The 24,259-nt window shown below is 43.0% G+C and overlaps 1 protein-coding gene across 1 annotated transcript in view; it reads right to left on the bottom strand.

The window, feature by feature from the left end:
* Positions 1 to 24,259, bottom strand: part of LOC115467073 (cytochrome P450 2K6-like) — an 84,841-nt gene that overhangs the window by 14,257 nt on the left and 46,325 nt on the right. Inside the window, exons 5-7 of the mRNA XM_030198753.1 lie at positions 14,572 to 14,745; positions 7,163 to 7,304; positions 1,015 to 1,199 (exon numbers count right to left, since the gene is read on the bottom strand). Of these exons, the coding sequence (XP_030054613.1) occupies positions 1,015 to 1,199; positions 7,163 to 7,304; positions 14,572 to 14,745 (501 nt within the window). The remainder of the gene's footprint in view (positions 1 to 1,014; positions 1,200 to 7,162; positions 7,305 to 14,571; positions 14,746 to 24,259) is intronic.

Genomic DNA, 24,259 nt, shown 5'->3' with positions numbered 1-24,259 from the left:
CATGAAATAAAATTGAATATCAATAAAACTGCTTAAAAAAGTATTGTAGCTGCTGGAAACAGCATTAATAAAGGCTATATTTTGTGCTCCTTTTTCTACACTGTTCTATAAATACAGTAATATATGGGCAAATTTGAGTGAGGATATCCTGTTTAGTGATGGGTTTATCTTAACAGTTGTTGTAATCTGCCTTGGGAAGCCTGGTGTTATAAAGATTGGAAGTAAAATTAAACTCTTATTTCATTGGGGCACATGGAATCACATCTTCTCGTCTCTTTTGTACAAATGGATTGTTCTGTTTTGATCATGTTTCAGGGATAAGTGGTTTTCATAAGTCAAAATAATAATAAAAATTTTTCTTTCATGCAGATCTCTCATTTGTTTTAACATAACTAAATGGGCTTTAAGCCCCCGACTTATACTGTGCCAAAACCTGCCTTCCCCCAGTGTACTAGAGTCCTACCTTGCCACCCGCCCTGGTGGTGTAGTGGCCTCTTTCCTGCTTGTTGCCGCTACTATGTCTCCAGCGCTCTCTGCTGTTCTCTTCTGTGCTGCGGGCGCCACAGCCGTGTTTCCCCAACATGACTGCTGAGACTTCAGCAGCAGTCTCGTGAGACTGCTGCCGGAAGCCTCGTCAGCCATTTAAAAATATGGCGGGGTCATCCGTGACACAGAAGAGAAAAGTGGGAGAGTGTCGGAGATGGAGATGGAGATGGAGCAGCGGCAGCGGGCATGAAAGAGTGGGATTCTTTCCTGGCCCTGCTGCTGCAGAAACCACTACACCACCAGGGCGGGCGGCAAGGTAGTAGTATGTAGGAGGGGGATGGCGGCATTGCTGTGGTGGTGGGTGGGGAGTAAACAAGGATAAGCATGGCAGTCTCTGGAGCCCCTCGAATGTTGATGCCCCCTGCCATGCATACCCTGCTTGCTGCGTTCCGCCAGCCCTTCAATTCTCCAAATCCAAGAACTGTTAAAATATCATAAAATAGAACAAATCAAAACCTTTAAACTTACTTTTGGTAGAAAATATCCTTTAAAATGAATATCTGTAGTAGTTGCGTGAGGTAGATTCATTGGCACGATATTGGCAAACCTTTGCATTTCATGGATGACTGCATCAGTATACGGCATGTGTCTCCGATGCTCGATTCGAGGTTGGGAAGACCCCATCACTCTTTCTATTTCCTTTTGGACTTTTTCTAATAATTCATAAAACCAGGGAATGTATAAAAAGAAAAGAATGGTATGAACATTTATTTGAAAGCTAGAATTTTCCTCCTCCTTCAAAAGAAACAAACTTGAAAGGCATTTGGCAGCTTGAATCTTAGCAGTGATGAAAGTGCTTAGGGGGGTCTTTCACAAAGGCACGGTAGCATTTTTAGTGCGCACTAATGATTAGTGCATGCTAAATGCTAGAGATGTCAATAGGAATATATAGGCATCTCTAGCATTTTGCATACACTTATTTTTAGCGTGCGCTAAAAACACTAGTGCACCTTTGTAAATGGCCCACATAGGGGCCCTTTTGCTAAGCTGCATAAGTGTCTACGTACACCCAACATGCGCCAAAATGGAGTTACCGCATGGCTGCCATGTGGCTGTTGTGATAATTTCGTTTTTGGTGCATATCTAATATGCATGCATATCGGACGCGTGCCAAGTGGCATTTGGCGCACGTAGGTCATTACCACCCAGTTACCGTGTGAGACTTTACTATTAGGTCAATGGCTGGCAGTAGGGTCTCAGACCCAAAATGGATGCTTGGCAATTTTCATTTTGCCCCATGTTCATTTTCGGCAAAAACGGGAAAAAGACATTTTTGTTGATGCACTGAAAATTAATTCTGCGCACCCCCAAATCACACGTCTACACTACCACAGGCCATTTTTCAGAGCACCTTAGTAAAAGGACCCCATAGTACCTTACTATGTGCTAACTGCAAGGAGAGGCATGACCGTGTTTCCAACATATGCACATAACTTTTAGAATACTATAAGTTATGTACACCCATTTACACATGCTATTGCCCTGGCATAAATGGAACCACCTAAATTAATGCTCACCAATTTGGGCTTGCTCTAGTTTTCTGTAATGGCATCTTGGCCCATAGATGCCGTTATAGAATTTGCATTTAGCACACAGCACTGGCAGGCCAAACTGAAGGTGCCAAGTTATAGAATTACCCTTACTGTCTGTGCATAAATATTAGTGCTTATTTTATAGAATTACCACTTAACCCCCTGATTCTATAAAGGTCACCAAAAATGGCACGTGCAAATTTAGGCATGTTTCCAATTTGCACGTGCAATTTAATAGAATAATGAGCCAATTAGTGCCACTATTTGGCTTTTTAACAAGCAATTATTGACACTAATTAGATTTAATTGGGACCAACGTGCATAAAGTTAGGCATGGGATCTACATCTTAAATTTACTCCTGGTCCAAAAGGGGGGGTGGGAGCTGATGGGAGGGTCATAGGCATTTCGAGGCAGATCGGGGTGTGGTTTTGACTTACGTGCATAATTACAGAATATGGGTGCTCCACGCATAAATTCAGGCCTGGGCATTTGCACTACATTTTCATTGGTGTAAATGGCTGTGCCTAAATTTAAGCACAACCTACTATTACTACTTATCATTTATATAGCGCTACAAGGCATACGCAGCGCTGTACACCATACACAAAGACAGTCCCTGCTCAAAGAGCTTATAGTCTAGATAAGACAGTACACAGCTCCGCTTAAGCAGATATTCTATAAACTGAGCTGAACTTTAGGCATAGCTTATAGAATAACACTTACGTGGGTATTTTTAGGTGACATATATAGAATCTAGCTACAAATATTTATAATTTATTTTAAAGATTTCTAGACTGCCTATAAACCTAGGTGGTTTCCAATTAAAAACATGCACAATCCAAAATAAAAATTAACATACAAAACTATAAAAATAACAAATCTCTTCATAACATCACATGACTACTACAGCTGCTTTAGGAGCCCTTTTACCAGGGCCGTGCCGATGCGGTAAGCGAGGTAAGCGCCGCAGGGGGGCGCCCACCTCTGGAGGGCGCCGCCACGGTGCTTACCCTCGCCCCGCGCCGCCGAGGCCTTTAAATCGTTTGGTCGCAGCAGCGTCAGTAAAAGCGCTGCCGACCAGTGGCATAGCAAGGGCGGGGCGGTGCGGGTGGTCCGCCCCGGGTGTCACCAGAGAGGGGGGTGCCGCTGCTCCCACTGCTCTTCATCCTGGCACCCCCCCCCCGCACCAGCCCTTTAAAAATAAATTGCCGACGCGATAGCGAGCGCAGCACCTCGTGTGGAAGTAAAAGAAGCGGATCCGATCATCTCATTGGGCCTTCCCTCACTGTCCCGCCCTCCTCTGACGCAACTTCCTATTTCCTCTAGGGCGGGACAGTGAAGGAAGGCCCAATGAGATGATCAGATCCGCTTCTTTTACTTCCACACGAGGTGCTGCGCTCGCTATCGCGCCGGCAATTTATTTTTAAAGACCGGGTGGCAGGGAGAAGACGAGGCAGGGTGAGGGTGGGGGACAGATGGGGTGAAGGTGGGGGGGGGACTCGGATAGCAGAAGGGACTGGGTGGGAGACAGATGGGTGAGGGGGACTCGGATGGGCAGAAGGGACTGGGTGGGAGACAGATGGGGTGAGGGTGGGGGGCACTTGGATAGCAGAAGGGACTGGGTGGGAGACAGATGGGGTGAGGGGGACTCGGATGGGCAGAAGGGACTGGGTGGGAGACAGATGGGGTGAGGTTGGGGGGCACTTGGATAGCAGAAGGGACTGGGTGGGAGCCAGATGGGGTGAGGGGGACTCGGATGGGCAGAAGGGACTGGGTGGGAGACAGATGTGGTGAGGGTGGGGGGCACTTGGATAGCAGAAGGGACTGGGTGGGAGCCAGATGGGGTGAGGGGGACTCGGATGGGCAGAAGGGACTGGGTGGGAGACAGATGGGGTGAGGGTGGGGGGCACTTGGATAGCAGAAGGGACTGGGTGGGAGACAGATGGGGTGAGGGGGACTCGGATGGGCAGAAGGGACTGGGTGGGAGACAGATGGGAGAAGGGGCATGGAGCTGGAACTGGGGTCTGAAAAGTGAGCAGGAGGGAGAATGGGGTCATGCCTGGGGCAGGGGTGGATGGGGGAATCAATGGATCTGGAACTAGGGGCAGCCGCAGGTGGGAACTGGGAGCTGAAAAGAGGGGGCAGTGAGAGAGGGGGGATAGATCCTGGATGGAATGGGGAGTGAGAGGGAGGGCAGACCCTGAATGGATGGGAGGGGGAAAGAGAGAGGGCAAATGGTGAATCGAAGGAGCAGAGAGAAAGGGCAGACAGTGGATAGAAGGGAGTGAAAGAGCAGACAGTGGATGGAAGGGGGCAGAGATAGAGGGCAAATGCTAGAGGGAAAGGAGAGAGAGAGGGCAGATGGTGGATGGAAGGGGGAGAGAGAGATGGCAGACTGGGGCAGATGGTGGATGGAAGGGGCAGAAATAGAGGGCAGATGTGGATGGAAGGGACATTAGAGAGGGCAGACACTGGATGGCAGAGAGAGAGCGAAGACAGATGCTGGATGGAAGGAAGACGGTGAAAAGAAGATGAGGAAAGCAAAAACCAAAGACAACAAACTGTAAATATATATTTTTATTATTTTGCTTTAGGATATAGTATTTTAGCTGTGTTAATAAATGTTTATAAATAGAACATGTAAATAAGGTAATCTTTTTATTGGACTAATTTTAATACAATTTGACTTAACTTTCAGAGAACAAAACCCCCTTCCTCAGATCAGGATAGGATACTGTAACAGCACTATACTGTATTGACCTGAGGAAGGAGATTTTGGCCTCTGGAAGCTAAATTTATTAGTCCAATAAAATGGTATTATTTTATTTTCTGTATTTGTTTTATTTCTATTTGTCAATTTGTAAAGTGGTGATTGGTATTTGTTAGTTTTTTAAATTTACATCTGCTGTCTTTATATTTTGCACAGTACTAGGAGACATTTTCTGTTTCTGTGGTGTTGCATTGTATGCAGAGTCTGGCATCGGGGGTTCAGTTTAATTTTTGTCTAAATAGAAAGTTTATGATTACTTATTCTATAGTGGATTAGGGTGTATCTGTGTTTGTGAAAAAGACATGGCTTTCAGTTGGCATTGACTGTGCAGGATTGACGATCTGTACTATTCTGTCTGGTTTCGTTTTACAATAGGTGAATTGATGTTCTAGTGCTCACTGTAGTGCTTAAGATGCTTTCCTTTTCCTTGTGTGACTCGTAGAAACGACTGCTTATGGTATGGTAAAGTTGCTCTATAGGTCGTGAGTGTTTTGTATTCTCGGTATGCCTAGTACTGGATTTGGGGGGGGGGGGGGGGGGGGTGTTAAACAATGACCGGCCCCAGGTGTCAACTACCCTAGCTACGCCACTGCTGCCGACGTCTCCCTTCTCTTCGTTGGTTCCCTCAGTGTCCCACCTTCTTCTGACGTCAGAAGAAGGCGGACACTGAGGGAACCAAGAGCGCAAAGGGAAGGGAGACGTTGGCAGCGCTCCGCTTTCACTGACGCTGCTGCGACCGGAAGTAAAAAGATTTAAAGGCCCCAGGGTGCGGAGGGAAGGGTAGAGAGGCATGGATGGGAGGGCAGAGAGGCATGGATGGGAGGGCAGGGCCCAGGGAGAGGACAAATTGCTGGAAGGGGAGGGGAGGGGAGAGAGGATTGCTGGCTATGGATGGAGGAGGGAAGGGCAGAGAGGGACAAGGATGGACATGGGGGCCCAGGGAGAGGACAAATTGCTGGAAATGGAGGGGAGGGGAGAGAGGAGGCAAGGATTGCTGGCTATGGATGGAGGAGGGAAGGGCAGAGAGGGACAAGGATGGACATGGGGGCCCAGGGAGAGGACAAATTGCTGGAAATGGAGGGGAGGGGAGAGAGGAGGATTGCTGGCTATGGATGGAGGAGGGAAGGGCAGAGAGGGACAAGAATGGACATGGATGGGAGGGCAGGACCCAGGGAGAGAGGAGAAATTGCTGGAAATGGATATAGAGCAAGAAATGAAGAAGGAGAAAAGTAAAGAAATAAATGGAAAGGAAGCCCTGGAAATGGAGTTAAGAGGACAGATAGCAGCAGAATCAGATACTGGACCAGCATGATTGAAAAAAGAAAGTCACCAGACACAAAGGTAGAAAAAAATTATTTTATTTTCATTTTAGCGTTTGGAATATGTCCACTTTGAGAATTTACATCTGCTATCTTATTTTGCAATGTATAGCAATTTGTTTCTAAGAATATTGCTGACAATTCCTTTCAGTGTGGCAAGTGGTGAGCGATCATTTTCATGGGGGGGGGGGCATGATCATTTTCACGGGGGGGGGGGGGCGCCAACTGATAGTCTGCAGGGGGGCGCCAGAGACCCTAGGCACGGCCCTGCCTTTTACTAAGGCTTGCCGAAATATGGCCTGTGGTAGTGTAGACACGTGTTTTGAGCACACACAAAATCAGTTTTCAGCACACATGTAAAAAATACCTTTTTAAAATTTTTGCTGTAAACGGACGTGCATCAAAATGAAAATTGCCACACGTCCATTTTGGGTCTGAGACCTTACCACCAGCCATTGACTTAGCAGTAAGGTCTCATGTGGTAACTGTACGGTAATTGTTTACACGTGTAGAATGACGATTATTACCCGGTTTTTGCTGCGAGCCAGAAAATAAAAATTATTTTCCGGTGTGTGTAGCGGATACGTGCCAAATTACTGCAAGGGCCACATGGTAGCTGGGCAGTAACTCAAAACTGACGTGCATTGGGCACGTATAGGTGCCTACGCGGCTTAGTAAAAGGGCCCCTTAGTAAACGGCCCTCATAGTTTTAAATTTCAAACATGTATAAAGTTGTTTAGGTGTTTAGCTTGAAAAATACAAAGGGAAATAGAGCCAGTTCAAACAACAAAATTACATGTTGCAGAATTTTCCCACATATAACACTTCCATATGCTAAAACATGGAAAGAGTAAGTCACAGTCATCATATTGTACTGTTTAAACTTGGGTAGAATTCCATTCTGATGAGCTGGTATCACATTATTTTGTAACCTATGACATTACTGAATTGGCACACCATCATGGAAATTACTAAACTATAATACATTTCTTACCCTGAATTTCTGGGTATTTCATCATTAGCAGCAGACCCCAGCGGAGAGTAGTGGAAGTTGTCTCCATCCCAGCAGCAAAGAGGTTTCTCACAACGCATATTAAATTTTCCTCATGGAAACATGAATTTGCGTTAGATTTTTCCTATAAATTTAAACAAATTGAAATGTAAATGTTTTTAAAATAAGTTATTTTATAGATTGTCTTCTAACAGTAAAAATGTAAAGTAAAATAAAGAAGTTTTTCATATTTTTCTGTTTCCATTTTTGCTGTCTCATGAATTTCAGAGAAGCTGTCCAAAGGGTCTTATAATGGTGTAGAGTATGCAATATTGACATAGTATTAAAAACACATTTCAGAATTAACAAATTCATCTATAACAAAAACTGTAAACTGTTGTTGACAATTGAGGCTCATTTACACTTTCACTTGATTTAGACCAGTTTGATTATGTGGAGGGGTATTTTCGATATGATGTCTAAGTTCGACTTTGGATGTTTTGCAAAAAACATCCAAAATCTGAATAGGAAAGAAGGTCATTTTCAAAAAAGAAAAATGTTTAACTTTTTTTTTTTCAAAAATACTGTTATGAACAAGGTTTTGTGATTTGGACGTTTTGTTTTTTGGTCCATTTTCAAACAAAAAATGTCCAAGTGCAAAACACACAAAATCAAGCCATTGGGATGTAGGAGGAGCCAGCATTTTCAGTAGACCGGTCCCCCAGAAATCCCAGGAAAACAATAGGGCACCCTAGGGGGCACTGCAGTGGAATTCATAAAATGCTCCCAGGTACACATCTCACCATTGCTCCCTTATCTTGTCTGCTGAGCCCCCCAAACCCACCCAAAACTCACTACTCCCAACTGTACACCACTACTATTGCCCTTACGGGTGAAGGGGTATCTATATGTGGGTACAGTGGGCTTATGGTGAGTTTTGGAGGGCTCACAGTTTCCTCCACAAGTGTAACAGGTAGGGAGAGGTATGGGCCTGGGTTCACCTGGCACCTTTTTATACCTTATTCATTATAAAAACAGGTCTAGCTTAAAATGTCTTAGTTTTAGTTCTGGACGGTTTTGTTTTCTTCCATTATGGCTGAAAAAGTCCAAGTATTTGGAATGTCCTAAGTATTAGGAACACCCAGATCCTGCCCTTAGCATGTCCCTGACCCCCCCCCCCCCCTTGTGATTTGAACGCACTTCTGATGGACTTCATAGAAAAATATGTAAAAATTGTTTTTGAAAATACTAATTTGGATGTTTTTGTGAGAAAAATGTCCAAATGCAGATTTTTGACACTTTTTGGACTTTTGTTTTCTTGAAAATGAGCTCCAGAGTTTATTCTACTAATCACAAGGAAAAACAATACAAAATAACATATCAAAACACTTCATCAACTAAACCCAACCCACATATTGAATCACTGTGATACTTCCTGAGCTGTAGATGCAAAACGTTTTATTATTCTTGGGCTGCATTGAGGTGGACAGGTCAGAAACATACCACCCCTTTCCACTTTCCAACAATCAATAGGATGTCCAGAAGTCAAAATGAATAAATAACTCTCCACACACCATAAGAACAAAAGAAGTGCCATACTGAGATAGACCAGCAGCCCATCAAGAAACCCTTTTACAATGCCACGGTAGAGCTACCATGGCATTGTTGCATGCCAGTCCGACACTACCACCGGCCCACCGCAGGAGCCGATGGTAGGGCCACCCCAGCAAGTGTCATTTCTGGCACAACCAGTGCCATTCTGATTTTCACACGGCGCTGGGCGAGTAAGGTAAGCCTAAACCGTGGTGCGTGCACCCCCCCTCACCCTTATTTCGCTGGCTGTCTTGTTGTGTGTGTTGCTAACCTCCCCTGATGTCAGCTGGCTACATAAATTGTATCTATGGGTTTGCTGTTTCCAAAATTGACATATCCCAATCACTAAATTGAAAATGAAATTATTTTTTTTCCTTTTATTGTCGAGACATGTTATCACTGCCTTCAGCACATCAACAGGGATTCAGGGAAAGACATTATTACTGCCCTGAGCACAGTGACAGGGAGCCCGAGAGAGACATTATCACTGCACAGGGACAGGAAGCCTCTGTAGAGTCATTATCACTTCCTCAAGCAGAGGGACAGGTAAGCCTTGGACAGACATCTGTGCCCCAAGCACAGAGACAGTTTGCGTGGCAGAGACATTATCACTGTCTTCAACACAGAGATAGGAAGCCTGTGAGAGACATTATTATTATTATTGCCCTGAGCATGATGATAAAAAGACATGTGTGCAGTAACTACTCTTTGTGATCTAAGGGCTCTTTTCATTTCTCCTCTTCCCTGCCCTGCCATCCGTCTGCCGCGATTCTCTCCTGTACTGTCCTCCCATCTCATCCAAGTCCATCAATTCTCCTCTGCCCTGCCCTTCCCTTCCTCCCTCCCCTTGATGTCACGTGATTCTCTCCTCCTGACATCATCTTGCCTCCAGCGTTCCCTTCCCTCTCATTGTTCCGCCCTCTGATGTCATTACGTTTTGACGCGAGGCGGGGCAATGAGTGGGAATGGATGTTACGAACCCAGGCATCCAGATGTAGAATGTTGGAGGTGCAAATTATTATGTAGGATGAGCCTTAGTGGTAGTTGCTCAAAACTACCACTAGGGGAGCCATTTTAAAGGTGGTACAGCAGAGGGTAGGAGCAACTGGGCATTGCTCCTGCCAAAGGTAGCCCCTCTGGGTTTGGGAGGACATTGTGAGGGGGGTTGAATTTGGAGGATGCAGGGAGGACTGTGGGGGACCCTCTTCTTGTGGCCCAGGAACATCAGACTGCAGCTTTGGGAGTGTGGCCTCAGTAACCTAGAAATCACTGGGGATAATTTGAGAGTGGGAGATTCATCCAGAGGTGGTTGTGACTCAGTCGGTGGGAGGAGGGTGCTAGTTAGAGCACAAGCGGCAGGTGCAGGCAGACCTGAACTGTGCTGGGGATAGCCCTCTAAGTGGCTGCAGGGTAACCCCAGGTGGGTGGCTAGGCATTTTGTGACAGTCGCTATGCTCATATTAGCCCTCTCCTCAAGTTACTTCATTGGCTCCCTGTCCGTTTCTGCATGCAGTTCAAACTGCTTTTATTGACTTTCAAGTGCATTTACTCTGTAGTTCCTCAATACTTCTCCACTCTTGTTCAAGTGTACAGCGCTGCATAGGTCTAGTAGCGCTATAGAAATGATAAGTAGTAGTAGTAGTTCTTAAAAGGAACCTACCTTAAGTCAGTTCTTAAGAGCTAAGGGCTAGATTCTTCTATGGCACCTGAAAATTCCACGCAGAAATAAAAAAAATACACCTAGTCGTATTCTGTAAAGTACACCTAAATTTTATAGAATAGGCTTAAATTTCCATGCAGTATATAGAATAACGCCAAGTGCTTCTCCAAGTGACCAAATGTAGTTGTGGCCATTTACACCGTGTTTTACTTGGCGTAAAAACCGATGCCTAAATTAGGTGCAGAGCAGGTTTATTCTATAACAGTGCACATAGATTTTAGAAATGCCCATGCCCCACCCCTTTTCAACTATGCAACTTAGAATTTAGGCACACCACATTACACATAGTGAGTTGTGCGTGTGAATCTTAATTAATGCCAATTAGTGCTGATAATTGCTTGTTAACATCCAATTAACAATGCTGATTAGCTAGTTAGCCAATTAAGTTACACACATTATTACAGAATACACTTCAATTTCCGCATGGAAATTAAGGCACCATAAATAGAATCCTAGGGTTAACGAATATGCACGGAGACTATTGTTGATAAAAAATAAGCAATGGATATACAGATGAGGTTTATTGATAATGGCTATTTGAGATCCAGGCTTAAAGATAAAAGTGAATTATTTCAGAGAAACATGTAGACAATAAAATTGTCTGCAGTTTGGAGTTCAATCATGTATCATATGATTTATAAAAATTTTAAAGATATATTGGTATTTGATTCAGTCTATCGAACCTTTTGCTAATAAGGAGCCTATGATAGTTTATAAAAGTAAGAATTTGAAGGATATTTTAGTTCCATCTGCACTGTTCAATAAACATATCTAAATCTACACTATTGCAGGGGCACCACCAATGTGGGAATTTTTCAGTGTGTTGTGTTGTGTGTTGTATCCAATGTGTTTTTTCTAGCAAATAAAGGTGCCGGTACTCAAATGCCAAGCCACCCTTCAGGGTTGGGGTGATCACTGAGGGACCCACCCCACAATAGCCAGGCCCCCTGCAACCAGTCACAGAATATATAACAAGGCAGAGTTGGTGTGTAGAGCCTGAGCTCTTTCATTATAACTTGGGAACCATGGTTCAATTTTAGCAGACAATGGAAAAGGTGCCGGTACTCAGTACCCCCAAGCACCCCCTCAAAAAAGCCCTGGTTGTATCTTTGTTTACCTCCCCATGCTCAATTTACATATCCTCAAAACCCCACCACTACTAAGTTTACTACAACTTGTAACATTCTCCTTCAAGACTTTGTAATTCTATTTACTATGTAAGCCGCATTGAACCTGCTATGTGTGGGAAAGCATGGGGTACAAATGTAATTAATAATAATAATAGAGCTGTTAGATCCATTCAGCATACAATGACTGGAAAAGAGTATATATTACAACACTTCTCAAACTGTAAAACAGAAAAAAGTTATTTATGCATGTGTGTGTCCTTGTAAACTTACATACATTGGTAAGACCAAGATAACCTTCAATAAAAAGAGTGATAGAACACAGCAGTGCCCTTAATAGAAAGATTACAGAAAAGCCTCTGGTTGAACATGCAACAAAAATGAATGATAAATTTGAGGAGTTTAACTTTTTTTGTATTCTGGAGACTGAATATTCCCTGGCGAGAAGGAGATGTAGATGTCCTGTTTGTCTGTTCTGATTAGATTGTAAGCTCTGTCAAGCAGAGACTCTTCATGTTCAGGTGTACAGCGCTGAGTACATCTAGTAGCTGTCACACTGAATGGTCTAAATAAGAAATTGGATCTTCTGGCTTGTTATCTGAATTTTTTTTATTTTAGTATGTATTTTTAATGAGTTTTTGATTACTTCCACTGATTTCAGTACTTTTTTTTACTAAAACAACCCAGTGATTCCTATGTGGCAAATACGACACAGCCCATTTAAAATGAATGGGCTATGGGGCATTTGATGCACCAGGAATTGCTCGCACAGTTTAGTATAAGAAGCCCTTTGTTATTACATTTTTTAAAGATATTGTGTTTCAATTTATGGTTTTCAGTATATTATGTTTTATTTGATTGTATATATTTTTATAGTAATGAATATATTTAGTCCTATTCCCCCTAATTCTATAAACATTGCCAGAAATTGTGCATGCAAATTTGGGCGCATGCCCAATTTGCGCCCACAGTTTAATTCAATATTGAGCCAATTAGCGCCAATAATTGGTGTGTTTTCAAGCAATTATTTGTATTAATTAAATTTAATTGGTATTTATATGCATAAATTTAAGCACGGGATCTGTGCCTAAAATATATGTGTGATCAGAAAAAGGGAGCATGGAAATAGGAGGGGCATGGGCTTAATGAGGCATTCCAAAAATTAACACGCACTGTTATAGAATAACAGGCATGCACCTAAAGTAGATGTGTTCATTTGCATCATGTTTCATTTGGTACGAATCACTGTGCCTACAATCAGGCGTGATTACTGGGTGATTACTGCGCTATTCTATAAACCTCGCCTAACTTTAAGCACAGCTTATAGAATAATGCTTTTCTCAGTGCCAATTTTTTTGATTTGTAGTTGTTGTACCCCTGAAGAAACCCTTGACTGGGTGAAACGTGGACTACATTGGTTAGTATTTTTCAATAAAGCAATTGTTTTGTGACCTTCATTGGGGATCTGTTTTGCCTTTTGTTCTGTGATCTATTATGGATCCATAGTGCCTCTCCAGTGTTGGGTCTAACACATTGAAGTCCATTAACTATTAGTAGTGAATTACACTGTCGGAGACCTTGTTCTGACCAGTTGATTATTTTGTATACAATGGGAGCAATTTTTCAAACTGTCCATTCTGGGATTTAAATGACAATTCTATAAATAAGGCTCTAACATTTAAGCAGTGAATAGACATTTAGGAGTCCTTTTACTAAGCTACGTTAGGCGCAAACAAACACCTAACACAGCAAAAATGGCCTAAAATGACACACAAGAAAGCTTTCCACATTAGATTTGCCATCTGCAAAAGGTAAGCATATTGTAGCTATTTATTTATTTTCTAAGGTTGTTTGTCAGGAGCAGAGTGATGGGTGCGGATGCGTTAATCAGCTAGAGTGCTGACATCACCGCTGCGCTAACTGGTTAGGGCATCCATAGCAGAGAACCCCTTAGTCCCTCCTAAAAGGGAGGCAGTAAATGCTCTTCCCATGGTTCCTATGGAACTTTGTAAGTCTAAGTGCTTTGAAAATACACCTCATTACAAAACGTTCTGCGCGGACTTATAGAATAGTTCCATTTCAGCACCAGAATGCCCAAAGTTGAACGCTGGTGTCTACACGAGGTTTTAGCTGGTATAAATTCCGATGCTCAAATTTTAGCATGGAAATGGGATCTAAGTGATATTGTATAAATGGTGTTCAACCTGGCGTGCCATTTACAGAATAGCGTGTTGCGCTGATTTTTCAGTGCCATTGTTTTGACGCTATTTATAGAATCCCTTCTATAATGTATAAAATATTATAAGTTATGTGTATATCTCTGGCATTTAGACCTAAGCACTTACATCAGCTCTATGGCTAACATTAAGTACTCACACCTAAATTATAGGTACGTATTTCACCGGTTATGCTGGTATTCTTAAAATGCATCTACTTTCCTTTATAGAGTAGGCACCACATAGGGGCCTAAATGTAGGTGTTTTTCTATAGAATTTCTTTATAGTGTATTTTCATGCACTTTGTTTTTTTTGTGCAACTGGGAATGCCTCTTTTTAATGTAACTAGGGGTAAATGTATTGTGGAATAACACACACACTTTAGTCATATAGATTGAGGACAATTTTCCAATGGCCAAATTTTGTAGTCAATTATTTTTCAGCCACATACAGTGGCTTTGAAAATTGCACTCCATTGGTTATAGATGGGGAGACAGGTTGTGGATATCTTTTTCCCAGTATGAAGCATTACCACAGTATAAATGTAGAAACTGAAAGTCTTATCCTCAGGATGAACCAAATTCTTGTTTTAAGGATCTTCCTAAATTTTGTTTTATTTATTGGTTTATTTCAAGCTCTGATGTACCACCAGAGATGCCAAAAGGCATGACAGGGCAGTTGAAAACATTAGAGGCACAAATATGAACATGACATTCAAAAGAAAAGAAGTTTATACAGGTTAATCACATCACTTACCTCCTCCTGTCTGACAAGGAATACATCAATGAAGCTTCTTTGGTCATTTGCATCCAGTTGTTTAAGATGTTTTAGGAATGTGCTTTTTATAAAGTTATGTAACTCATTTATGTTTTTCTTTACTGTCTTGTGGCTTCCAGGAACTAATCCAAGTATAGGGTATATGTTGTATAACTAGGAATAGAAAAACAAGGTAAAAATATTAAAACATAAAGAACTAAGTACAAGCAAATAATCTCCACAAACTGCTCTTGGACTGCCGTGTCTAAGTCTGGCAGACGCCATTCTCCAGGTTAGTTGTCTCAAAGAGACTCGACCTCAAGTACCAAGTCTTTACCCTTTGACAAAACAGAAATCCCCCACAAATACATCATTGTGGAATCACCCTCAAAAAATCTAGGCGCTCCTGATCCCATGCCAATGACCCTCTAGGAAAAGAGCTTAAAATTCTGGACACCACAGATAAAAAGTCTATGCTGATAGACCGCTTCCAACTCATCCTCTATAATGACTCTCTCCTGAAGAAAACCGAAGAGGCCCTGACCTACCATTGGATAGCAAAACCCATAAGAACATAAATGTTGCCATACTAGGACATATCAAAGGTCCATCAAGCAGTGCCATAGCGAGGGCAGCTGACACCCGGGGCGGGTTGCCGCTGCGCACCCCCCCTGGGTGCAGCATGGTGCACCCTCCCCCCTCTGGAACGCACCCTCCCCCCTCCGAAGCGCACCCCCCAGAGCGCGTACTTACATAGGAAAGCGGCGAGGGATGGCAAACCATCCCGAGTGCACGTCGCTGGGAGCTGCATTGGCTCCGCTGGGTCCCTGCTCTCTCTGTTCCGGGGCAGAGGGAGCAGGGAACCAGCGGAGCCGACACCCCCCCAGCGGCATGCACCTGGGGTGGACCGCCCCACCGCCCCGCCTTCCTATGCCACTGCCATCAAGTCAGTATCCTGTTTCCAATAGTGCCCAATCCAGGTTACAAATACCTGGCAAGATCCCAGAACAGTAAATCAGATTTTATACTGCTTATCCTAGAAATATATGGTTGATTTCCCAAGTCCATCTAAATAATGACTTATGAAATTATCCAAACCTTTTTTAAACTTTGCTATGCTACTGCTTTTACCACATTCTTTGGCAACGAATTCCAGAGTTTAATTATAAATTGAATGAAGACATATTTTCTCCAGTTTGTTTTAAATGTACTACTTAGTAGCTTCATTGCGTGACCCCCCCCCCCCCCCCCCCCCCAGTCCTAGTATTTTTGGAAAGAGTAAACAAGCGATTCACATCTACCTGTCCTATTCCACTCATGCACTACCTGGACATGGAGATAGGTAATTTTCAAATCATGCTTTATATGGGTATAGAAGTGTATTTTATGCGTTAGACTTGAAGGTGTTCTCCTACAGAGTTAATTCTCCTTTCACTTCTAGAAATGTTACCAATTGTGATGACCTAAATACTATTGGTTAATTGACTTAGAGACACATTTTAGAAAGGACATGAATGCGGCCAATAAACACATAAGTAAAAACATGTGTATTGGGGTCATTATCTCAGAGTATTGGATCTGAACGTATATGCCCAAGGTAAAATTGGCACTTCTCACCCTGGAATAAACATGGTAATAGTCAATTGAATGAATGGCAGATAAATGACCATTCCTCTGAAGTATGGCGGCATACATGTGCAAATGGGTGCTTATCCCCACTGAAAGAAAAAGATATGCATACAGTGACAAAATGTGGCTGCACATGCATTCCTCCAAGACAAGCAACACAAGAGCATCTATGTTGAAAGGTGCCCTGTCACATGAAAAATATTGCCTGGATAGTCACATGTGCGGAGACTGGCTATTTATCCTAGCGGTTGGTAAGTCACTTGCCCGTTTATGCCGGATGGCTATGCAAAGGTTTTGTTAACATTCTTTAGCTTGTTTTGTTATAGGGAGGTGAAAGGCTAAACTCAAACATCCACAAGTGAGCATGCTGTCGGCCCCTGGTCCGATAGAGAGATACTTGCAGCTGCTGAGTAAGGATACTTCCTCTCCTCTAATACCAGGCTTAGACTCTGGTGCCTCATTAAGTTCAGGGGAAAGGCATATTCTGCACTGCCTATAACTGCCAATCTCTCCCCCTCCGTGGGTTTATCTCAAGATACTTATCTGATTTTTAAAAAAAAGGTTCCAAAGGTCATCTGGGAAATTATAGACCGGTGAGTCTAACGTCGGTGCCAGGCAAACTGGTAGAGACTATTATAAAGAACAAAATTACAGAGCATATTCAAAAGCATGGATTAATGAGACAAAGCCAACATGGATTTAGTGAAGGGAAATTTTGCCTCACCAATCTATTACATTCCTTTGAAGGGGTGAACTAACATGGAGAAAGGTGAGCCAGTCGATATTGTGTATCTGGATTATCAAAAGGCATTTGACAAAGTACCTCATGAAAGACTCCAGAGAAAACTTGAGAGTAATGGGATAGGAGGTAGTGTTCTATTGTGGATTAAAAACTGGTTAAAAGAGAGAAAACATAGAGTAGGGTTAAATGGTCAGTATTCTCAATGGAGATGGGTAGATAGTGGGGTTTCCCAGGGGTCTGTGCTGGGACCACTGCTTTATAACATATTTATAAATGATCTAGAGATGGGAGTAACTAGTGAGGTAATTAAATTTGCTGACGACAGTTATTCAAAGTTGTTAAATCGCAAGAGGATTGTGAAAAATTACAAGAGGACCTTACGAGACTGGGCGACTGGGCATCCAAATGGCAGATGATGTTTATTGTGAGCAAGTGCAAAATGAAGCATGTGGGAAACAGGAACCTGAACTATTGTTATGTGATGCAAGGTTCCACATTAGAAGTTAACGACCAGGAAAAGATCTAGATGTCATCGTTAATGATACTTTGAAACCCTCTGCTCAGTGTGCAATGGTGGAAAAGAAAACAAATAGAATGTTAGATATTATTAGGAAAGGAATGTAAAACCAAAATGAGGACGTTATAATGCCTTTGTATCGCTCCATGATGCGACCGCACCTCGAATATTGTGTGCAATTCTGGTCACGGCATCTCAAAAAAGTTTCAGTGGAATTAGAAAAGTTACAGAGAAAGGCAATGAAAATGATAAAGAGGACAGGATGACTTCCCTATGAGGTAAGGCTCAAGTGGCTAGGGCTCTTCAGCTTGGAGAAAAGACGGCTGAGGAGAGATATGATAGAGGTCTATAAAATAATAAGCAGAGTGGAACGGGTAGATATGAATAGCTTTTTTACTCTTTCCAAAAATACTAGGACTAGGGGGCATGCAATGAAGCTACATAGTAGTAAAATTTAAAACAAAGTGGAGAAAATATTTCTTCATTCAACATGTAATGAAAATCTGGAATTATTTGCTAGAGAATGTACCTTACAAGGGCTTAAAAATGGTTTGGATAGGTTCCTAAAAGTCCATAAGCCATTATTAAATGGACTTGGGCAAAATCCACTGCTTATTTCTAGGATAAGCAGCAGAAAATGTATTGTACTGTTTTGGGATCTTGCCGGGTACTTGTAACCTGGATTGGCCACTGTTGGAAACAGGATGCTGGGCTTGATGGACCTTCAGTCTGTCCCAGTATGGCAATACTTATGTTCTTATGAGTCTTTTAAATCTTCTAAACCCAACTGCAGCAAGAAAAATTCCCTATGTGTAACAGCTCCAAACGTTAAGATAAAATAACATAAAAGCTCATTGTCATATTATTGATCAAACAAATAATGGATCAAAGTACAAACATGCATATATTGTTTTGTAAACATCCTTAATATAAACTATATTAAAAACTATGTAGGCTGAGTGCTGCAATGAAAATATACTTTAAAAAAGAGTTATACTAGAAAATAAAGTGGTACCGTGGACAAAATGAATGCCCTCATAGTATGGCGTAATATTGACAATAAGGCCTCTCTTTACTAAGGTGAGCTAGCATTTTTAGCATACGCTAAAAACACTAGCGCACGTACAGAGTGGCTTTGTAAAAATGTCCCTAAGTAATAAATCTAATGAACCTTCAAATATTAAACACATCTGGGGACACAGAAAATGCCAGTGAGTAGCTCTTCACTTTCCAGGACCTTCTATTGACATTGTCGGAGACTTCAGAGGGTCCCAGGGACAAGGACAAAGGCATGAAGTCTGTGTCAGGGTTATTGACCAGACTTTGGTGCTGTTGTTTGACCTACATTTATATCCCTCATTCAAAGCATGGCCTGTACCAAGATGCTGCAAGAGGTTGCAGCAACCATTTTCTGCAGGCTGCTGCTAGGGGCAGATGTGAGTGGGGTTTGCTCCTGCCCTCTTTTCCCACTAGACCACCATGGACTTCTGATAGATGTTAGATTGAGGTGGGTTGTTTATAACTGGTGATTTAGTTTTTTATTTTCTGCAACTCTTATCTTTATGTTCTGGTCTGTTCTTGTGCTTTGAACCATTTTGAATGATCTATTTTGGTTAGGAAAATGGTATATAAATGCAAGCAACTAAATAAATAGGCCCAGGGGACCTATCATAAGTGTGGAGGGGTCTTGGATCATCAGGGAGGTAGGGATGGGGATTCTTGCCTCAGCAGGGGGTGGGAGAGAGAGAGAGGAATCGGAAGGGGAAGATGAGTACTTCCCAGGGTGGAAGTTAGGGGGTTGGCACTGCATTTGAACTGGACCTGGAAGTTAACCGATATTCCGACCGGTGTACAGCTAATTTTGTTCATAAAATTAGAACAGTCTCACTTGTGTCCTAACTTTATGTGGTTGCTCAACCAGGTAGTTTTTGCTCCACTCTAACTCCTCCCCCAGTTAGAGGGGATATTCAGCAGTACTGTCCACTTAAAGGCACTGAAGGGTCCTTTTACCAAGCTGCGTGAAAAAGGGCTCTGTGGTAATGGCCTGGGCTGTTTTTCCTACCTGCCAGGGCCCTTTTTCCAGCAGCGGGAAAAAGCCCCTAAAAAAATGGCCATGCGGTAAGAGTACTCTTACCACTTTGTTATGCGGTGGGGAGCACTTACCGCCACCCACTGAGGTGGCGGTAAGGGCTCCCGTGGTAACCTAGCAGTAACCGGGTAGTGTGCAGCACTGTCTGATTACTGCCGGGTTAGTGGCGTGGAAAAAAGTTTTCGTTGCGCTGGAAATGGTGTGTGCTGAAGGCAGAACTACTGCCAGAGGCCGCGTTGGGCCGGCGGTAGTTCTGGGTTGCTACACAGTAACCCTTTAGTAAAAGGGCCCCTGAATATCTCCAGAAAGCCCCACAGAAGCAATTTAAATGGCCAAGAGCCTCTCCTGGCTATATAATATAAATGGCTTTGAATATCTACCTCACAGTTTATAGGTATATAATAAAGGTTTATAATGCGCCCAATTCTATAAGCCTGAAGCATGCTTCAGAGAGGCAGCATATAAATATATATAAAACACCAGCTTTTCCTGTCTAATTTTTTTTAGATAACAATGTTTTCTCCTCCACACTTCAGTTAATCCAACGGTTTTGAACAAGGACAAAGAAATGAGGGGAACAAAAGACCACATACCTTACATAACCGTGTTTTTTCTGCAAGCCGTCACATGCCTAATACGCGTGACTGCCACATCTTCTGGTGCTCAGCCCAGTTCAAATACAGAAACAAACACACAAGTTTCTTAATCTCTTCACTTCAGCAGGGTTTTTTTTTTGTTTGTTTCAGACATACTGTGATGACTATCACTTTTTCAGGTGATCAGTTTGAGAGAAACAAGGGTGAAAAAGCCCCACAAAGTTTCTAGCCTTTTCTTTTTCATAAGATTTTCCTATGTGCTGACAAAATTGCTGGTGCCACATTCTTCAAGTTCTCTGCTCAGTGTAACAAGTCAGTAAAGTAGTAACAACACTTTCATAGCTTCAAGCAGGTTGTGTAGTTATAGAAAACAATACTCAAAATTCCTTACAGGGTCTTTTACTAAGGCGTGCTCATGTTTTTGGTGCGTGCTAAAATTGTGGGCGCACTAAACATTAGAGATGCCAATGCATTCCTGTGGGCGCCTCTAACGTTTAGTGTGCCCACAATTTTAGCGCGTGCCAGAAACATGAGTGCACCTTAGTAAAATATGCCCTTAGCGGTGGAAAGCACTAATGCATGCTTACCGCATGCTAAAAAGCACTACCGTGGGACACATTCAGGCATCCTGCGGAGTTTTGGAATTGGTACATATTATGCATGCACTAAAAAAAGGTTTTATTTTTTAGCAAGGGGGGCATGTTTGGAGGCAGAGAGTAGGTGTGCTCTGCGCTTATCCGGTAGGGTGGATAAATTGCTGTGCACTGACCAATCAGCGTGGGGTAAGTGCGGAAGCCCTTGCCGCCTAGTTAATAGATGGTGGTAAGAGCTCATGCGCTAATGGCTATGCACTAATTGGGAAATTATCGCATGGCCATTGATAGAAACAAAGCAAATGTGGCATTTTACAGTCCTGCTAAAAGTGGCCTCAGAGTGTGGGAAACCCATGTGCTAAAAAGAGCACAAGCTACTTTTTAGCGTAGCATAGTAAAAGGGCCCCTATCTGAATAATTTGTCTCTATGGGTAGCCTAACTGACTGGGTTTCTCTCCCACTCATCTACCCAGTAGCCCTTATTCCATATCCCCTGTTATTTTATCATTGAGGGGTCCTTTTATTAAGGTGCGCTGAAAAATGGCCTGCATATATTTTTCAGCGCACCTGCAAAAAAATGGCTTTTTAAAATTTTTGCCGAAAATGGACATGCAGCAAAATGAAAATTGCTGCACATCCATTTTGTGTCTGAGACCTTATCGCCAGCTATTGAACTAGCGGCGGTAACCGGGCGATAATGACCTACGTGCGCCATAAGCCACTTGGCGTAGTCCAATAATAAAAATTATTTTTGGGCCGTGCGTATCGGACACGTGCCAAAAATGAAACTGCTGCAAGAGCCAAGCGGTAACTCCATTTTGCGTGCGAAGACGCTTATGCGGCTTATTAAAAGGGCCCCTTAGCCTCGTAATAGTTTCTTTGCTTGTTTAAACCTTTACCCTCTCTCCAGCATTTATGTGACCTGTTTATTTTTTAAAGGACTGTGAATAAATTTCCCTGTTTCCCTATATAATTTCCTTTCCATAGGCACTGGGCCTGAAAATGAATGCATATCCTATTAAAGTGGGTAAAACTTGTAACCATGTAAAACCCTGCCCCTTTTAATATTAGATGCTATCACCAGTTCATTGTCTTCATTTGTAATTATTAATTGACTTCCTGTGTGGCAATACATTTTCTAATCTTGTAAAAATATTACCTGTTATCAGAACTGTGTCATTTGTCTTTATTCTAAACTGTTTTTTGCTTAAATTTCTAGCACAGTGCTCTTTAAATTTCATTTAATTTCCATTTTCATTCTCAATTATTCCATTTGAGGCAATCCTTCATATGCTTACCAGAAGCAAGTTACTAAAATAAATTCAATAAAATTCAATTCCTGAAAACATGAACAACAAAGTAACATTAAACCCTTACCTTCCACCCAAATGCCCATGAAACTCACCTCAAAGTCCCTCAGCTGCCACAATTGTTATTTATCTTTCCCAAATAGCTTGAAAAGCCACATCTTTCTTTTCTACAGGTAAGAGAGGTCCATGCTGAAGGAATTTAAATTATTTTTTGCCAAGTCACCCAATTTGAGGCCACAAACCAGCTTATTTTCAAACGAGAAGGCAGGCCATCTTCCGATACAAATCGGGAGATGGCCGGCCATCTCCTGAAGCCGGCGAAATCAGTATAATCGAAAGCCGATTTTCGCCGGCTTCAACTGCTTTCCATCGCAGAACCAGCCAAAGTTCAAGGGGGCGTTTCGGCACGGTATGGATGGTGGGACGGGGGCGTGGTTTACGAGATGGCCGGCTTCGGCCAATAATGGAAAAAAGAAGGCCGGCTCTGAGGAGCATTTCGCCGGTTTCACTTGGTCCATTTATTTTTAGGACCAAGTCTCAAAAAAGTGCCCCAACTGAGCAGATGACCACCGGAGGGAATCGGGGATGACCTCCCCTTACTCACCCAGTGGTCACCAACCCCCTCCCACTTAAAAAAAAAATTCAAAATCATTTTTTTGCCAGCCTCTGTGCCAGCCTCAAATGTCATACCCAGCTCCATGACAGCAGTTTGCAGGTCCCTGGAGCAGTTTTTAGTGGGTGCAGTGCACTTCAGGCAGGCGGACCCTGGTCCTTCCCCCCCCCCCCCCCCACCTGTTACACTTGTGGTGGTAAGTGTTGAGCCCTCCAACCCCCCCCCCCCAAAACCCACTGTACCTTCATGTAGTTGCCCCCCTTCACCCCTCAGGGCTATGATAGTGGTGTACAGTTGTGGGGAGTGGGTTTTGGAGGGGATTTGGGGGGCTCAGCACACAAGGTAAGGAAGGTATGCACCTGGGAGCAATTTTTGAAATCCACTGCAGTGCCCGCTAGGGTGCCCGGTTGGTGTCCTGGCATGTCAGGGGAACCAGTGCACTACAAATGCTGGCCCCTCCCATGACCAAATGCCTTGGATTTGGCCGGGTTTGAGATGGCTGGCCTCGGTTTCCATTATCAACGAAAACCGATGCCGGCCATCTCAAACCCAGCCATCTCTGACATTTGGCCGGCCCAAACCGTATTATCGAAATGAAAGATGGCCAGCCATCTTTTTCGATAATACGGTTCTGGACCGCTGTTTGCGGCGTCGGCCATATAGATGGCCAGCGCCATTCAATTATGCCCCTCCACGAGACCATGGTACACAGCTTAATCATGAAAGTTAAATATCACCGATAACTATTCCATGATTAAATAAAGGTCACAAAGGCAGCTTATAACTAGTGAGTAAGCTGCTAAGAATACAATAAGACATTTGATTCATAGCTGCAAAATATATCTACCTATCTATATCTAAATCTACATCTATGTACCTACCTATTTATATTTATAGTTAATATCTGAAATTCCGTGTTCGCAACACTATCATGTTATGTGTAATTTATTTTGTTTTGATGCTGCATTGAGGGGCCCTTTTACCAAGCTGCAGTAAAAAGTGCCCTGCCCTAGTGGCGGTGGCTCTTTTTGCCGAGCGCATTTACCATGTAGCTATGTGGGGGGAGAGCACTTACGGCCACCCCCATTGTGGTGGTGAATAGGGCTGCCGCGGTAACACAGCGTTAACTGGGCAGTGCATGGTGCTGCCTGATTACCGCCATGTTAGCGCTGTACTAATAATTATGGAAAAAATGTCTGTAGCAGCAGAAATGGAACATGATCAAGGTGGAACTATCACCAGCGGCCGCATTGAGCTGGCGGTAGTACTGGGTTGCGTTAACTGGGCAGTGCATGGTGCTGCCTGAATACCGCCATGTTAGCGCTGTACTAATAATTATGGAAAAAATGTCTGTAGCAGCAGAAATGGAACATGATCGAGGTGGAACTATCACCAGCGGCCGCATTGAGCTGGCGGTAGTACTGGGTTGCCATGCAGCAAGCCCTTTGCCACATGGCAACCTTTTAGTATAAGGGCCCCTGAATGAGGAGGAAAATTTTTAATCCCCCTGCTTAAGTTTGAAGGTCCTATGGTACCCAAGGACCTGCAAGTAGGACTTTGAAAGAAATAATCTCTTTGGAGTTTCCCCTTAAAAGTACA

The sequence above is a fragment of the Microcaecilia unicolor genome, chromosome 3 (genome assembly GCF_901765095.1).
Source record: "Microcaecilia unicolor chromosome 3, aMicUni1.1, whole genome shotgun sequence".
NCBI classification, from domain to species: Eukaryota; Metazoa; Chordata; class Amphibia; order Gymnophiona; family Siphonopidae; genus Microcaecilia; species Microcaecilia unicolor.
The sequence above is the reverse complement of the archived record's forward strand: the minus strand, read 5'-3'. Positions and strand labels throughout refer to the sequence as shown.